The 14,301-nt window shown below is 39.7% G+C and overlaps 1 protein-coding gene across 14 annotated transcripts in view; it reads left to right on the top strand.

Annotated features, from left to right (window-relative positions):
- CEP350 (centrosomal protein 350) overlaps positions 1 to 14,301 on the top strand; it is an 83,718-nt gene that overhangs the window by 52,516 nt on the left and 16,901 nt on the right. For all 14 annotated transcript variants that reach the window (XR_012629910.1, XR_012629909.1, XM_074876967.1 and 11 more), the window contains 7 exons: positions 3,001 to 3,200; positions 4,799 to 5,010; positions 6,222 to 6,366; positions 9,622 to 9,782; positions 10,263 to 10,402; positions 11,200 to 11,282; positions 12,014 to 14,097. Coding sequence is in view for 12 of the 14 variants with exons in the window: in XM_074876967.1 (XP_074733068.1) it covers positions 3,001 to 3,200; positions 4,799 to 5,010; positions 6,222 to 6,366; positions 9,622 to 9,782; positions 10,263 to 10,402; positions 11,200 to 11,282; positions 12,014 to 14,097 (3,025 nt within the window). In the remaining 2 variants the exon portion in view is untranslated. The remainder of the gene's footprint in view (positions 1 to 3,000; positions 3,201 to 4,798; positions 5,011 to 6,221; positions 6,367 to 9,621; positions 9,783 to 10,262; positions 10,403 to 11,199; positions 11,283 to 12,013; positions 14,098 to 14,301) is intronic.

Genomic DNA, 14,301 nt, shown 5'->3' with positions numbered 1-14,301 from the left:
AGAAGAAAAGGCTCTGGGAACACCTTACCGTGGCTTTTCAACATAAACAGTGGTCTTTCAAGAAAAGTGGAGAGAGACTTTTTACTAGGGCCTGTAGTGATAGGGCAGGGGGTAATGGGTTTTGGTAGATTAGAGAGGGTAGATCCAGATTAAGGAAGAAATTTTTTTATGAGGAGGGTAGTGAGGCACTGGCACAGGTTGCCCAGAGAAGCTGTGGCTGCCCCCTCCCTGGCAGTGTTCAAGATCAGGCTGCACAGGGCTTTGAACAACCTGATCTAGTAGAAGGTGTCCCAGCCCATGACAGGGGGGTTGGGACTAGATGATCTTTAAGGTCCCTTGCAACCCAAACCAGTCCATGATTCTTACCTCTTATTCCTACTGCGTTCTTGAGTGGCAGACAGTTTACTTGGCTCCCACTGCTTGGTCACTACTTCGGAATACCTGCTGAAACTGTGTAGTTTGGGCTTAAAGTCATTATACGTTGGATATGAATGTTTAAGTACAGGCTAGAGCAGCAAGTTAATGCTTCCAGGTTAACATTTGGAATGCATGGATAAAATATGTGATGTTAGCACCAGAGAAATAGTTAGACTTTGAAAGCATGCTGGTGTAATCTGAGTGCTGCTGCTGCTTCTTTGCTTCCCCAGATCTCCAGCTTCATAGATGCCAGATGTGGTTCTGCATTTTTTTTTCTGTGAAGGTGCCCCTGCTTTTGAGGATAAATATGTACCCTTGGTATTGCAACTGGAACCCTCTAGACTGTAGTAAATATTAAGGCAGTGTGTATGCTACCCTGTGGTTCTGACCTTTTAAACCCCAGGGTTCTAAAAGGGTCCGTGTCTTTAGCCATGCTGCTTTAATCCTCCTCTTCCTGTAGGCTGAATGTTGGAACCCTCTTTCTCTCCCATCATTTCTTTTGACTTCTCTTTCTTATTAAGTAGTCCTTCTGTGGGATTAGTTTCATGGTCATTTAGTTAATTCTCCTCCTGTCTGCGGTCTTCTGGCTTAATTCATTTGACATTTGCTTTTAAGGAGTCCTGCTCTTTTGAATCCATTTATTTCAGCCTTTCTCTTGCATTTTATTTCAACTGGACTTCCCTCCCTGAAGATGCAGTAAACTGGGAAGATCCAGACATTGTGATGAAATCAAACAGTGGGTGAAGGAAGAATTTGCCTTTTGCATTGAGATCATTGTAATAATGAGTTCCAAATACATGATCTGCTAGACAATTGGAACTGATGTGTATCAGAAAGTAAGAGTTGATAAATCTGATAGTGCTGGTGAAAGACGACATAAGCATGACTGTCCATGTCATGTTTGTAATGTAGTTAGTGTTGGTAGTCTAGCGTCTTAATGACATTAATCTGTTGGTTTTGTCTAAGAGTAGACGATGTTTGATGTTTGTCTGTAGAAAGTGATAAAGTAATGCACAAAATGATGGAATCTGTCAGCCTGAAGGTGGCAGGTGTTCCAGAGACTCTGAGGTGCTTCTATTTTTCACCTGCTCCTGTTTTGACCGTAGGAAAGAAGATTGTGTGCATGTCTTACTATCTTCTGCAACTTTTATCTTCACATCATAACTTGTTCACCTTATCTGAATCTGTCTTAGAGAAGGGCTTATCTGAATCTTAATCTTTCTGATCAACTGCCAGCTCAGTTTTCCAGTGAACAGAATGAACACTAAGTGAGCAAACAAGAAATGTCCCTTAGCAGGTGAGACCTGCAGATTAGCCAATTGGTCATTCCAGTCTCTGGAAATGAAAGGGGTTTTTGAAACATGAGAGATTAAAAAGCACAAATGAAATTATTACTTGCTTTACAGCTTAAAAACTTTGATGCTAAGTGTTTGGGGTGGCTTGAAAGTTACAACTTATAAAGGCATTTGCAAATCAAACTATCACAAGTCTTTGAAGACTGCCTTTTTAGGCACCACACCTTCTGTATGAATGATAAACTCTCACTCTAGCTGGCACACCAGGTATTTTCTACAGAGTGATTCTATGACATCTTAAAAATCTCAGTGTAGGAGATGAGTGGATTGATATACACTCTTTTCTAGACTTGGCATGTCAGAGGAAGTGTGTGGAATTGAGGTTGAACTAGCTTCTGTTGAATGAGCTTAAAGGTTGAATGCTATGGTCTTGGTCACTGCAATGTTTAGAAATAAGACCAGAGATACTGTTGCTCAGGAGTGGGCAGACAGAACTAGTATATGCACACAAACCTATTGATACCTACAAAGTTCTGTAAGAATCTCCTCATTTCTGAGGTTTCACAGATCACCTAAGAAATCTTTGTCAGAAAGAAAATATCTGCTAATTTTCAGCATGAGCTTTACTTTTTATCTACTCTTAAACTAGCAGTCAGATATATTAGTAGCTGGGAAAATGCAGTCCTGTATCCTTATTCTCTTGATGCTGTCAGCTCACAATTAGCATTCTAAGTGTGGTGATCCATAGCGATGATGCTTAAAGGAAGAAGGATAAAAGCTCCTGTAATTCGGGAGAATTATTAATACAGAATCACCTTCTCTTACAATTCTGTAGTTGAAAACAACTGTGGGGCAACTGGGGTTACAATTTTTCTGTCACTGGGATTAGCAAAAGGAAGGATTCTTTTTTCAGTCACTGCTTTCTTGAGGGTTCCAGTTTAATACCACAGGTACTTTCATTGTCCTGAAATTGGGAACTTGACCTGTTAATTTTAGCGAATAGTTAGTAGCACTTTTAGTGATTTTGAAGATCTTTAAAATGTAAGCAGCATGCTTACAGTATGTTGTAGAGTTTACTTACTGCAAAGAAAAGAACTCAAGAACTCTTGTGTACTTGCAGGTTTTTTCAGCAGCACATTAGAAGTCTAGGAGTTAGTAGTGGGGATATTATCCTAGAAAACAATTGGAACAGCTATAATTCTGGGAACTGTGGCAGTAGAGCATCTGGGTATCGGGACCTTTGAGTGTGGTTGGCTGTTTTCTCATTGTCTTCTGCTTTGTCTGTCAGGTTCCTAACTAAGCGAGAACAGAAGCTGATGCAGCGTCGACAACACGCTGAAGAATTGTTGGAGTGGAAACGCCGCCTGGATGCGGAGGAAGCAGAAATACGGCGGATAGAAAAGCAGGCTCTAGCTGCCTGGGACAAAGAGCTGCTCAAAACCAAAATAGCTAAAAAAGACCTGGGGGATCAGAGAACTGAGCCCAAAGGTAATAGAAGAGGGGGGAAGTGGTGCAAATGACAAGAGTAAAGCATATTTGACACAGCGATTGCTTAGGTTTGCACTTTATTCCATTTTTGATGTCTTAGTGGTGGTTGTTCTGTGGACACTCCTAGAATCTCAATTTCTACGCTCTCTACTGCCTTCTGTTGTCTTGTTCTTTTAGCCCTGTTTTACCCCTTAGTTAAATGTGTATTCCTCCTTTGCTGTATATCTTCTCAAGTGAGTAGTGCAGCATAGGCCCATCAGACTTTTCTACATACAATTTAAACTATATTTCTGTCTTTCAAAACAAAAATATTGCATGATCTTTTGCTGATCATCTTCTGAACTTGATCTATTTAAATCATTTTCCCTTGTAGTGCTCAAAGTGTCTATCCTGTTAGCCTTATTACTGTTGGTGAGGATGACTCTTATCAGGGGCTGCTTTCCCCTTGTCTGTGTTTTCAAAAAAATAGAAAGTGTTTTTGTCTTCCCTCTGTTGTTAATGCACTATAACTGTTTGAAATCTGCAACTGTGCTAAAGTGTGCTAGGATGTAGTTAGTATAAATGATACTATCGTGAGGAAAAATAAGATCCCAGTTTTGGGAGCTACAGCGTTACTGTTCTGTCTTAAGTGGACCATACTTTCAGCATGAAGTGCAGAAGTGGATTGCAGTGGGAGAAAATAATGAAACTTCAGGGATTGTTCTAGAAATAATCAATTTTCCTTTTTTCTCCACTTTGCTGAAAGCAGGCAGCATGTCCTTCGAATGTGCAAAGGGAATTCAGAATTATGCCCTATTACACTTGTTACTGAAAACAGTCATGTGGATTTTAGGCATTGTAAGACATTTTAAAGATGATAAGTGTATGAGTCAGTAAGTTCCAATGAACAAAAATTCAGCATGAATGCTGAATTCTCATCAACAGAGGAGAAAATACACTTGGTTGCTATTAATTGTATCTACCAGTAAGCATTGGAGCACAGCCCTGCTTCAGAAGTTGTTCCTCTCCCCAGCCTTTGCTCAAATATTGAATAGTTCTCCATGGCTGCCTCAGTAATGCTGTGACTCCTGCGGAATTTAGTAAACAGGAATATTGAAAACCCAACTTATTGTTTTACTTGTTGCCAGTTGAGAGACTCACGATGAAATCATAACATTAAAATGTTTTCTGCAACTACTGTAAAGGAAGCAATCAATTCTAAATTCAAGATCTGGCTTGCAGATTATATGCTCCTTCATGACTTCTTCAGACTAATAGTGACTCTTGCTGGTGTATGGTCAACTGGAAGGACAGGTTTCCCTAACAATCTTTTTGGAGTGCGTTGTCTAGAAAATGTTAGAATATCCTGAAAACCTCTTTTAGACATTCAGTGATCACTAAGAATGTTTGGCAGTCTTAAATCATAGTTCTCTGGTAAACATGCTTGTTCTTGCTAAATATTCCACCCTTGGTGTCTAGGTGAGTGAAATAACACATCAATTTGACATGTATTGGTAGCACTTACTACTTTATATGGAGGCAGCAGTATCTCTGAAGGGATATAAGTCACTGCAAGTTCTTAGGCGCTTTGTTTTTTTTCTCTCATTATTCGATCTCAGAAACAGCTAGTGAAGAAGAGTCTCCAGTGCCGCCTTGCTCTCATCTGAACAGTGAAAGCTCTATCCCAGAAGATCTTGGCAGCCTAGCTGCTGAGTCTGTCCCATCAGAGACTATGGGCCATGGACAGCCAGAAAGCCCAGATCAGAGTACAACTAATGAAGAAATGGTTTATTCTGAAGAGTTCAAGTCCTCTACCTCACCTGGCAAACTTGTGAGTGAGCTTTTCATGCTATATATATATTCTTACACTTGTAAAAGGCTATCAGAGAAGTAGTAAGTATAGCTCAGCTGTCAAAGCAGAGATTAAATTATTCTCTGTGTTTGCAATACCATTTTACATTACTGTGAATAAACACTGTGATCAGATATGTTCTTTGAAGTCTTGAGGAAAGGTTGTTTCAGCACAGTTTAGATATTTTTTAACTTGTGGGTAGTCTTGCAACATGCTTTGTGTACGTCACATAGGTATGTGGTATTAAGTGGTGGAACGCTGACCCAGTTTACCAGTGTGAATTAGCTGTAGGCTAGCTTGTTACCATTGTATAAATTCTTTGAGGCCATGGAAACTATGCTCTGTTTTTCCGCTTTGCTTTACTCAAGTAATGTATCCCAAAGTATTGTTATGGGATGAAGAAGCAGAGCTGTAACATCATGCACAGTCCTTTGCGTTTCAGATTATGTCTGCTTGCTGCTAGTTCTGCCTTACTGTTCTGTTCCAACTGTTACTACAGTTGGTTGATAATTTTGATAAGTTTCATCCTGATAACTTTGCCCTGTGCTCAGTGAAACAGAAAATGCAGTGTCTGAGAGATAATAGAACCGCCCATCTAGACTTATTACAAATACTTTCTTGGAAAGTTTTCTGAGAAGGTAGTGAGGTAAAATGTCTAATAAGTGCCAGAGGTTATGTTCTAGGTGCGTATAATGTTGCAGCAGTAAGAGCATTTTGGAAGAATATTTGCTGTTAGAATTTTTTGCCTGGCTGCAGCGAAATAGTGCTCTGTTGTTTTGCTGATTTAGAAATGGCATCTTGCACCTCTTACATGAAATGGTCCTTTTGGTTTCACAGGTATATTTAGTATGGGTTCTTATTGCCGTGGTTGTTACCAAGTAAGATTTCATAAACTGTATTGAACACCTGTGAGTCAGAACCATGTCAGTTCACTTAGGTACTAACAGAGTTGTCTAAGCAGGTGTACTGAAATCTAAGCTCAAAGTAAACAGTCAGTTATTGCTGCTCTTGGTATTTTTGTTTTATTGTCTAGCAAACTTAAGATTAAATTCTTTTTAAGATAGCTGGTTATGAGATGTTCTCTAGTCATACTGTTCTTTCCTTGTAACTAACTTGTGATGACAATTGCCTCCTACTTTGACACTGAGCTTTACAAGCAATTACTTATTTGTCCTTTTCTTCTCCCATAGTCTCCTCCCAAAAGCAGCATATCTGTATCAAAGCAAGATTCCAGCAAAGGCAGCCATAGAACTGGAGGACAGCTACGTTCACCTGTGAAGTCTCATCAGATATCTCACAACTGGTCTGATGAATCTTTGTCTATGACACAGTCAGGTAAGTGTAGTGTCTGCTTGCATTTAAATTCCCTTTTCAAAGCTTTTGCTTTTAACAAGTAAACTTGAAATGCAGACATATATGTGGGGAGGCAGAGAGAATTTCCTGGAAAATGCCAGGGTTTGGGGTTCTGTGGGAGTATATTCCCATGATGTAATTTGATTACTTCAGTTTAAGAAGGTCCTAATGTAAGAAGGTCTATATATTATGTCTTTTTTTAGAAAACAGTGCAGGTTTCTGCAAACAGGTATGAAGAAGTCAATAGTTAAGGTAGTCCTAGAATTTAAAAATACCAAGGTTAGCTGTACTTTCAACAGGTGACACTGCTCCACTCCTCATGTTGTAAGAAAGCAGAATATGGTTCAGCAGCAGACAAACATGATTGTCCCCCTGAACACAGACTGTCTCTAGAAGCAGTATAGCTCTGTTATCATGGCAGCATGAATGAGCCTGTTGGGCCTGCACTGACTTGTGCAGAATGAATGGATGCTTCAGGACATATGTTTTTATTTTTGGAAGAGGCTTTGAACTGAGTCCAGTAAAATAGGGCCTAGCTTGCATTTTGAGCTATAAAATGCAAGATCTACTATATGGACTCTTTATACTCTTTTATGTAGTGTCCAAGCTGGCTACCAGTAAATGCTGAGGGACAGAATATTAGAAGTGAGTACAGAGTGGCCCTTTCCCTGGTGTGCTCTCGCAGCCTGTTAGTCATGTGGATTCCAGGACTTCCTGAGCCACCATTCAGTGGGTCACCATCATCAGCTCTGTTAAACTGTGAAGTCGGTTTTGAACCTTCCTGTGCTTTTAGTCTCTAAAATGTCTTGCATTCCACAGTGCAGTTGCCATCTCTTTTGTTAATAAGTATTTTATGATGGTATATAATTTTCCTGCTTGCATTTTTAATTCCTTAAATGATCAGTAAGTCTTTAGTGGAAAAAGAATTAGGTGGTTCTGTTGTGTGTACTGGCTGTTGTTTGATGGAAGGATAACTTACTGGCGTGCGTACATATCCAGTCTTTGTGGTGCTTGATGTAGCAAGATTAATAAACTTTTATGTTGATGTGGGGTTTTTTTGGTAAATGTATGTAACTGCAATAGAAACACAGTAATTTTGAGGCAGCTGTTTTTTTTCTGGAGGAATGGATACATAACACCTAGGTATTTGCACTGAGTAATCTATCTGGAGAGCAGTTTGCAACACAGTGAAGCATTCAGCAACTTGATAAAGTTATTTTCAAGTTCTGACTGAGTAACCACGTAAGGAAGCCATTATGAAAAGTAGAGCAGGCAACCGTGATCATGAAAATAAACTTTTGTAAAATAAATTATTTGCAGTCTTTGATTTCAAATGCTGAAGAAAGGTGTAAGAGGTGGGAAGCCGATCAGGATGGTGCTGGTTTCACAATAAATCATTCCATTGTAAAGACACAAATCTTCTAAGCTGCTGAGTAGTAATGAAATCATTGCTGTGACAGTCTGATGCATGTGTAGACAGGATTGTCAAAGATGAAAGCATGTGCAGATCTTTCCCTTTATGAGTTGATCAAGAAGAGCTATAATTAAACAGTAGTCACTTACTGTTCGGGAGGAGTTGTTAATTACAGTGGCATCATAAAGTACTCCTGATTAGCAAGTGTGATTCCAGTCTTTTTGTCCTGTTTTTTGGGGTTTTTTTTTAATTCTCTAAATGGTTAACAGCAGTTGTTAGTGGAAAAAGGATACAGTAATTTGATTGTATTTACTGGCTGGTGTCGATGATGAAATCCTTCATTCTGGTGGTTTGTTGTCTTGAGAAATGAGACTGATTAGCAAAATCTTCAGCTGTTCCTGCTAGCTGACCAAATAATACTGGTGACTTACTTTCTAGGATGTTCAGTAAAGCCATTGATGTTTATGAGCATCCAAGCCTTTTGGTCCATAAAACATTATAGGTAATATTGAGCGTTAGAAAAGCAACCAGCCAAGATCCTTCCCTTAGGTGCGGCAGCTGCTACTGTACAAGAGGAAGCGGGACACCAGCTGCAGGGAGGAGCTCCAGTAAGGCTATGTCAGATAAATATTTTGTTGATACTTAATTGTGGTAGCACCAGTCTGGGATGAGGATCTTGTTTTACACTGTGTTGGTGTACATTTAAAGCAAGAAACAAGTGGACATAATCAGGTGGGCGGAAAAGAATAAGTAATGAGACACTGAGGCAGTCTCTATAAAGTCTGGGAGGTCTGAGAGACTGACAGGTTGTTACAGCAGGAATAATGGCAGTAGGAGAGTTACTGGTAGAATGGGGTTATCATGCAGGGAATGGATCTCAGTATCTGGGGACAGTGTCCCAAGGGAAAAGAGGTAGAACATCATCAGAAGGACTAGAAGACCAGGTTGCGGGGAGTTCTGGGTGGGAATGGAGAGGAATGGAAGACATCTTATTAAAATTACTAAGTATAATGATTAAGAAAAAATTGTTCAGGTGGAAAATAGCTACAGTTTGTAATGGCATCATAGGAGGATCTGTGAAATTGAACTTGGAGCAAAGATATGCCAGGTAGCTTTGTATAAGCTGTTATTGAGTAGTCCACCACGTGTCTAAGCTCAACGCTGCCCCCGTTCACCCCGAATAAATTGTCATCCTGAGGCCTGACAACAGTGAAAATCTCTGCATCGTTCAAATTGACTTTCCTTCCAACTGCTGACCAGTCAGCTCTTCATTTCATAGATGTATTTCATCTAGGTGGCGGAAAATCTAAATGGGCCAGAAACCTAAACTTTTTTGGAATCCAAGTGGAATTCTCCTAAGTGAAGTGTACCCTATAGCTTGAAACTGTATATTGTGATTGTAAACAAATATTTCACTTATATTTTTGGTATGCATCTTTGAGTGGTCATATTTTTAAATATGTCAGAAAAAATTATTTTCTGCAACAGCTGACATAAGTAATGAGGTGACAGCATAAACATGGACAGTTGATGTGAACAAGTTTGGTAACAAGTTTTATTGTTACAGAGTATGTTGTTACAATGCATCAGAGCCTTTCTCTTCTAAATTGAATAAGCTGCAACACTTTCCTATGTTATATAGTACCGTTAGGGATCTGAGATCCCACTGTCAGAGTCTTGTTATAAGATTAACATGTTGGCATTAAATTCTTTGATATTTTGTTCGGACCATATTTTGCTTTTACTGAATGACTGTTTATTGCTTTGCGTAGAACCATTTTGTGACGTGCAAGCTTACAAAGACTAAAACTAAGCTTTTTCAGAAACCACATCTGATCAAAGTGACATTGAAGGACGGATCAGGGCCCTGAAGGATGAACTACGGAAAAGGAAGTCTGTGGTTTACCAGCTGAAAAAGGAACAGAAAAAGAGACAAAAGGAGAGACTGAAGGCCCAGGAAGCCAGCTTGATCAAACAACTGGAGGTTAGGAGCAGTAGGAAGAAGGGCAAAGTAAAAGATTATTAGCCTTGGATAAATCGTTATAGTATGGATGTTGTTGGCAGAATATTGTATCGATGGCTGTGAAAGATGCACTATTGCGATAGAAGTGTGACTGTGTTCTGGCTATTTAACTGTTTTCAATAATGAACCAGAGCCTTGAGGCAAAAATGCCATTCCCTTTTAAAATCTGTATCTTTAATGGGTTACTAGCAGTGTTCATGGGGCTTATGTACATTTATACACGTTAATATCCTAGCTTGGATTAACGAGTGGTGCTCATGTAATTTGGTTTTGAAAGTAAAGTATTAAAACTTCTAGGATTCACAACTGTAGAGCTTTAGGAAATTAAATAGATTGTTTTACAGACAAACTGTGTATCCTTTTTTCATTTAATAGGTTTTGTTTGCTGAACTGTAATTATGGTTTAGTAGACTAACAGCCATAACTGTTTTCCATGTGCAGTCGTATGATGAGTTTATCAAGAAGACTGAAGCAGAACTGAGCCAAGATCTGGAGGCATCACCCACAGCCAAACCTCAGATTAAAACTCCATCTTCACCTGCTGCTGAAAAACCCAAGATCAAGGCGCCACCGCTCCATAGGTAACTGGGCTTTCTTCTTCTTTTTGAGATTATTCTGAAACTGTGGTGAATGCTGTTTTAGCAGAAACCATGAGTGCAAGGAAAGCTGGTACCTGCTCTTCCTTGAAGTGCTGGACAGTGGCAGTATCCTGTTGACCTATTAGCTGGTCTCATCAAACCCAAGGTGTACTGTCCCTGTAATCATATGCATCTCACTCCTGTCCTGCCCAGCCTTTTGGGTCTTATTTTCCAGTTCTTTCTGAACTTGGTAATTCTTACCAATAAAAATAATTTTCACTTGTGCAGGAACTGTGCCAAATGGTTGTATTGACCCGAAGGAATTTTCTCCCATTTTGGTCACCCATCATGCCTGCTGCACTGTATGAGGCAAACCATTCATTTTTGCAACTTAAATCTGGTTTAGATCTTAGGTTTCAAAAGGTAGAGATTCAATGGATTTATGCACTTCCTACTGTATTTTTAAGTGTTTAATTTTCTCCAGCAGATGGTGCAATTTTAGTGCATTCAAGTAATTAAAAAAAAAGTTATTTTCTTTTTCTCTCTTTTTGGATGCAAAAAAGGCTAAAGTTTGATTAGTCTTTTAAAAAATGACTTTCCAGGGCTTGCCAAACTCTACTCTCTGTACCCATTCCTATTTTCTAAGGTCCCAGTATGTTGACAAAGCAAACTCTTTATGTTATCATTAGTGTGGTATTATAATTATAGATGCTTGTGTTTCCATTTTTATCTGTTTTAAAAAAAACAAAACAACACACTCTGTAACCATGATTCATGCAATCTGATTTTTTCAAATTTAGGCCTGAGACAGCTAAAAACTGGAAATCACTGGCTGAATCAGAGCGATCCAGAGCATCTTTGGAATCCATTTCAGAGCATGCAGGTATGTAACTGGAAGAATCTGTACTACAGATGAAGATCTTGAAGACTGACTTGTTTAAACTTCCTTGTGATTGTAACCAAATATTTCAGTTATATTTTTGGTATGCCTTAATCTTTTAATTCTTGATTCAAGAAGAGATTTTGAGAGAGCACGCAGGCTTCATAAAGTCATAATATTCAAGCTATATTTTTTACTATTTTTATTTGGTAGGCTTCTGCTTTTGCTGTTTCCTGTGTATTCAATATTTAGTTTTATTCTTGCTGAGATTTGTGTGAAACCATAATTACGTGACAACCTTTTTCCTGATTTTTGTTCCTTTATCACTTGAGGAAAGTAAGGAAATCAAAAATAATGAAGAATTTAGGAATAAGGAGTTTTTTATATATACTACTTAATGTTTTGCTGTGGATCATTATCTACCATTCTAATCTTGGTTGTATTTGTGGCTTGCAAACAAATAACTGAGCCTTTACCCTTGGGCTCAGTATTGTATGGCATTACAAAATACTGGTACAAGGAACAGAATGGGAAAGAAAGTGTTAGAACCCTGGAACTGAAAGCATGTTGCTCACGTTCATAGGACAGCTAGAAATACATGTTTCCAAGACACCCATTTGTATCTTCTTTTAGCGTAGAAACCTGGATGTTAATTTTGTTGCCTATGGTTGCAGTTTTCAGTAAAACAATGCAGGCTATACGATCTGCTGTAATTCACTTTTTTTTCTTTCAAGATGCTGTGTCATCAAGAACTGAGAGATCTGTGTCTGTGCACACCAAGAAGGTGGCTGTCACAGATGTTCACGCAGAAGAACTTTCTGGAACATCTTCCTTTGTCTCAGTGTCACCAAGGAGTTTCAGAGCAGGAGCTGGTGATCCCTTAGATAATGTATCCTCATCATCTCTTCTCAAAGATGTGAAAGACATCTTTGAGAAGATATCCTCTGGGTCAGTGAACAGTGTGGTGAAAGTATCCAGTGATGAGGCTGCCTTCAGTCATAAATCTGAGATACAGGAAGACTTGGAATACATAAAGTCTGAGGAATATGATATTGACAGTTCTCATGTTAAGCCTTTGGAGAGTTCTGATGTCTTGTTGACATTAGATAAAGAACAGGAGAGCTCACTGGACATCCTTCCAAGGAAAGTTCTCCATTCCGAAAACAAACACTCTCAGAAAGAACTCTTTGGTTTGTCTGTGGAAAGTCTTCATGATACGGAAGAAATCTTAGAAGAGAGACTGGCAGATAAAGATGCTGTAACTGGCCCAAGTGTAGAAGAGTCTTCTTGCCAACTGAGCAAATCAGCAGAGGAAAAAGGTTGCCTGCATTCAGAACAACTCTTTAGTCAAAAGGAGCTGTCATACCTTGAAGACTTTGAAGGATCCTCTTCCAGAAAACGAGCATCAGTTGAAGAAACACTTCCTGGGGAGTGTTACAACGATGATTTTGAAGCATCTCTTCTCTCTCCTAATAGGGACGCTCAGTCACTGACAGCGCGGTCACAGCACACACAGACCAGCAGAAGCAGATCCACCAGCCTTGGCAGTGATGGTGAAATCAGTGAATACCTCAGTGACAAGTCTCTCTCTCTCTCTGGCAGCATGCATTCAGAGAGGTTATTGGAACTGAAGTCCCCAACAGAACTTATAAAAAATACTGAACGCAGAGATGTGGAGCAAGAACAGGCCCCTACCGAATCACCGCTCTGGGCCTCTGTTTCGATCATGGAAGAAACAGATAGTTTGCCAAATTTCAACATTGGTGATAGAGTACTTGTGAGTAAAGTCCAACCTGGAACATTGCGATTCAAAGGTCTGACCAAGTTTGCCAAAGGGTTTTGGGCTGGTGTGGAGTTGGATAAACCTGAAGGGAACAATAATGGAACTTATGACGGTATTAAATATTTTGATTGCAAAGAAAAGCATGGTATTTTTGCTCCTCCTCAAAAAATCTCTCACATTACAGAAAGTATTGATAGCTGCTTAGACACAAATAAGGATGAAGATTCATTCTTCGATGATAGACTGGAGAAGCAACACAAAGCTGAGCAGAAAGATAGAGGAAGTTCCAAACCTGGCAAAGAGGATGAAAGCCAGAGCAGAGATGCAACAGAGAACTATTCCCAGGATAAAGCTCCTGCAGACTCAGCTGTTTCAGAAGCCTCAGCTGAAGAAAGGGTAGATGAGGAGTCACCTTCTAAAGCAAACAGCATAAAGGAGGTTTCTGTAGCTACTGAACCACTTGCCCAAGAACAGTCAGTGGTGGATTATCTGAAGCGTGCTGTAAGAGAGGCCAGCCTTTCTCATCTTATTTCTGGTGGTGTGGATGAGGTTTCTGCTGTTCAGTTCGATGACATCTCGGACTTCCTTTCTGAGAAACTGGAGAGGCAAAAGACACTGGGGGAAGAATGTGCTGAAAAGTTAGATGATCTCTCTCCTGGAGTTGTGGAGAAGCCTGCAACTCCACTTCTGGATTTGCTGACAAAAGAAAAGAACCAGTTAGAAGCCCAGCTTAGACTACCACTTAGAGAGGAAGAAAAGTCAAAAGACCAACTGGAAAAGGTCAGTTTGCTGACAGACAGTCTACTTAGAGATTTTGTGAAAGACACGGTCAATCAGTTACAGCAAATAAAGAAAGTAAGGAATGAGAAAATCCAGCTCAGCAACCAGGAGCTCTGTGATGTGAAGGAGGAATCCGGTACCCCATCCCACCAGGTAGAAAAGCAGATTCCTGATGGACTGAATAACTTTTTTCTGAGTTCTGATTTGGAAGATGAAAGAGAAGAACTTTCCTCTCCAGACATGTGTCCCAGACCAGTGAGTAACAGACATCTTGCACTGATTTTGAGAGTCGATTGTTCCTTTGACTGGTGGTGATTGAATCAGAGGAATGCAGTGTGGCACCAGTTTGTTTTCCCCCAAGTTCTGTTTGGTGATGTGGAGATTGCCTGTATGTATGTCTTACATGTGTGTTCTTGTGTATCCCAGTTCACAGCTCATTTTGTTAGCCCTACAGGCTGA

Source organism: Strix uralensis, chromosome 8 (genome assembly GCF_047716275.1).
Source record: "Strix uralensis isolate ZFMK-TIS-50842 chromosome 8, bStrUra1, whole genome shotgun sequence".
Classification (NCBI taxonomy): Eukaryota; Metazoa; Chordata; class Aves; order Strigiformes; family Strigidae; genus Strix; species Strix uralensis.
Note: the sequence above shows the minus strand (reverse complement) of the source record. Positions and strands in the feature narration are given on the sequence as shown.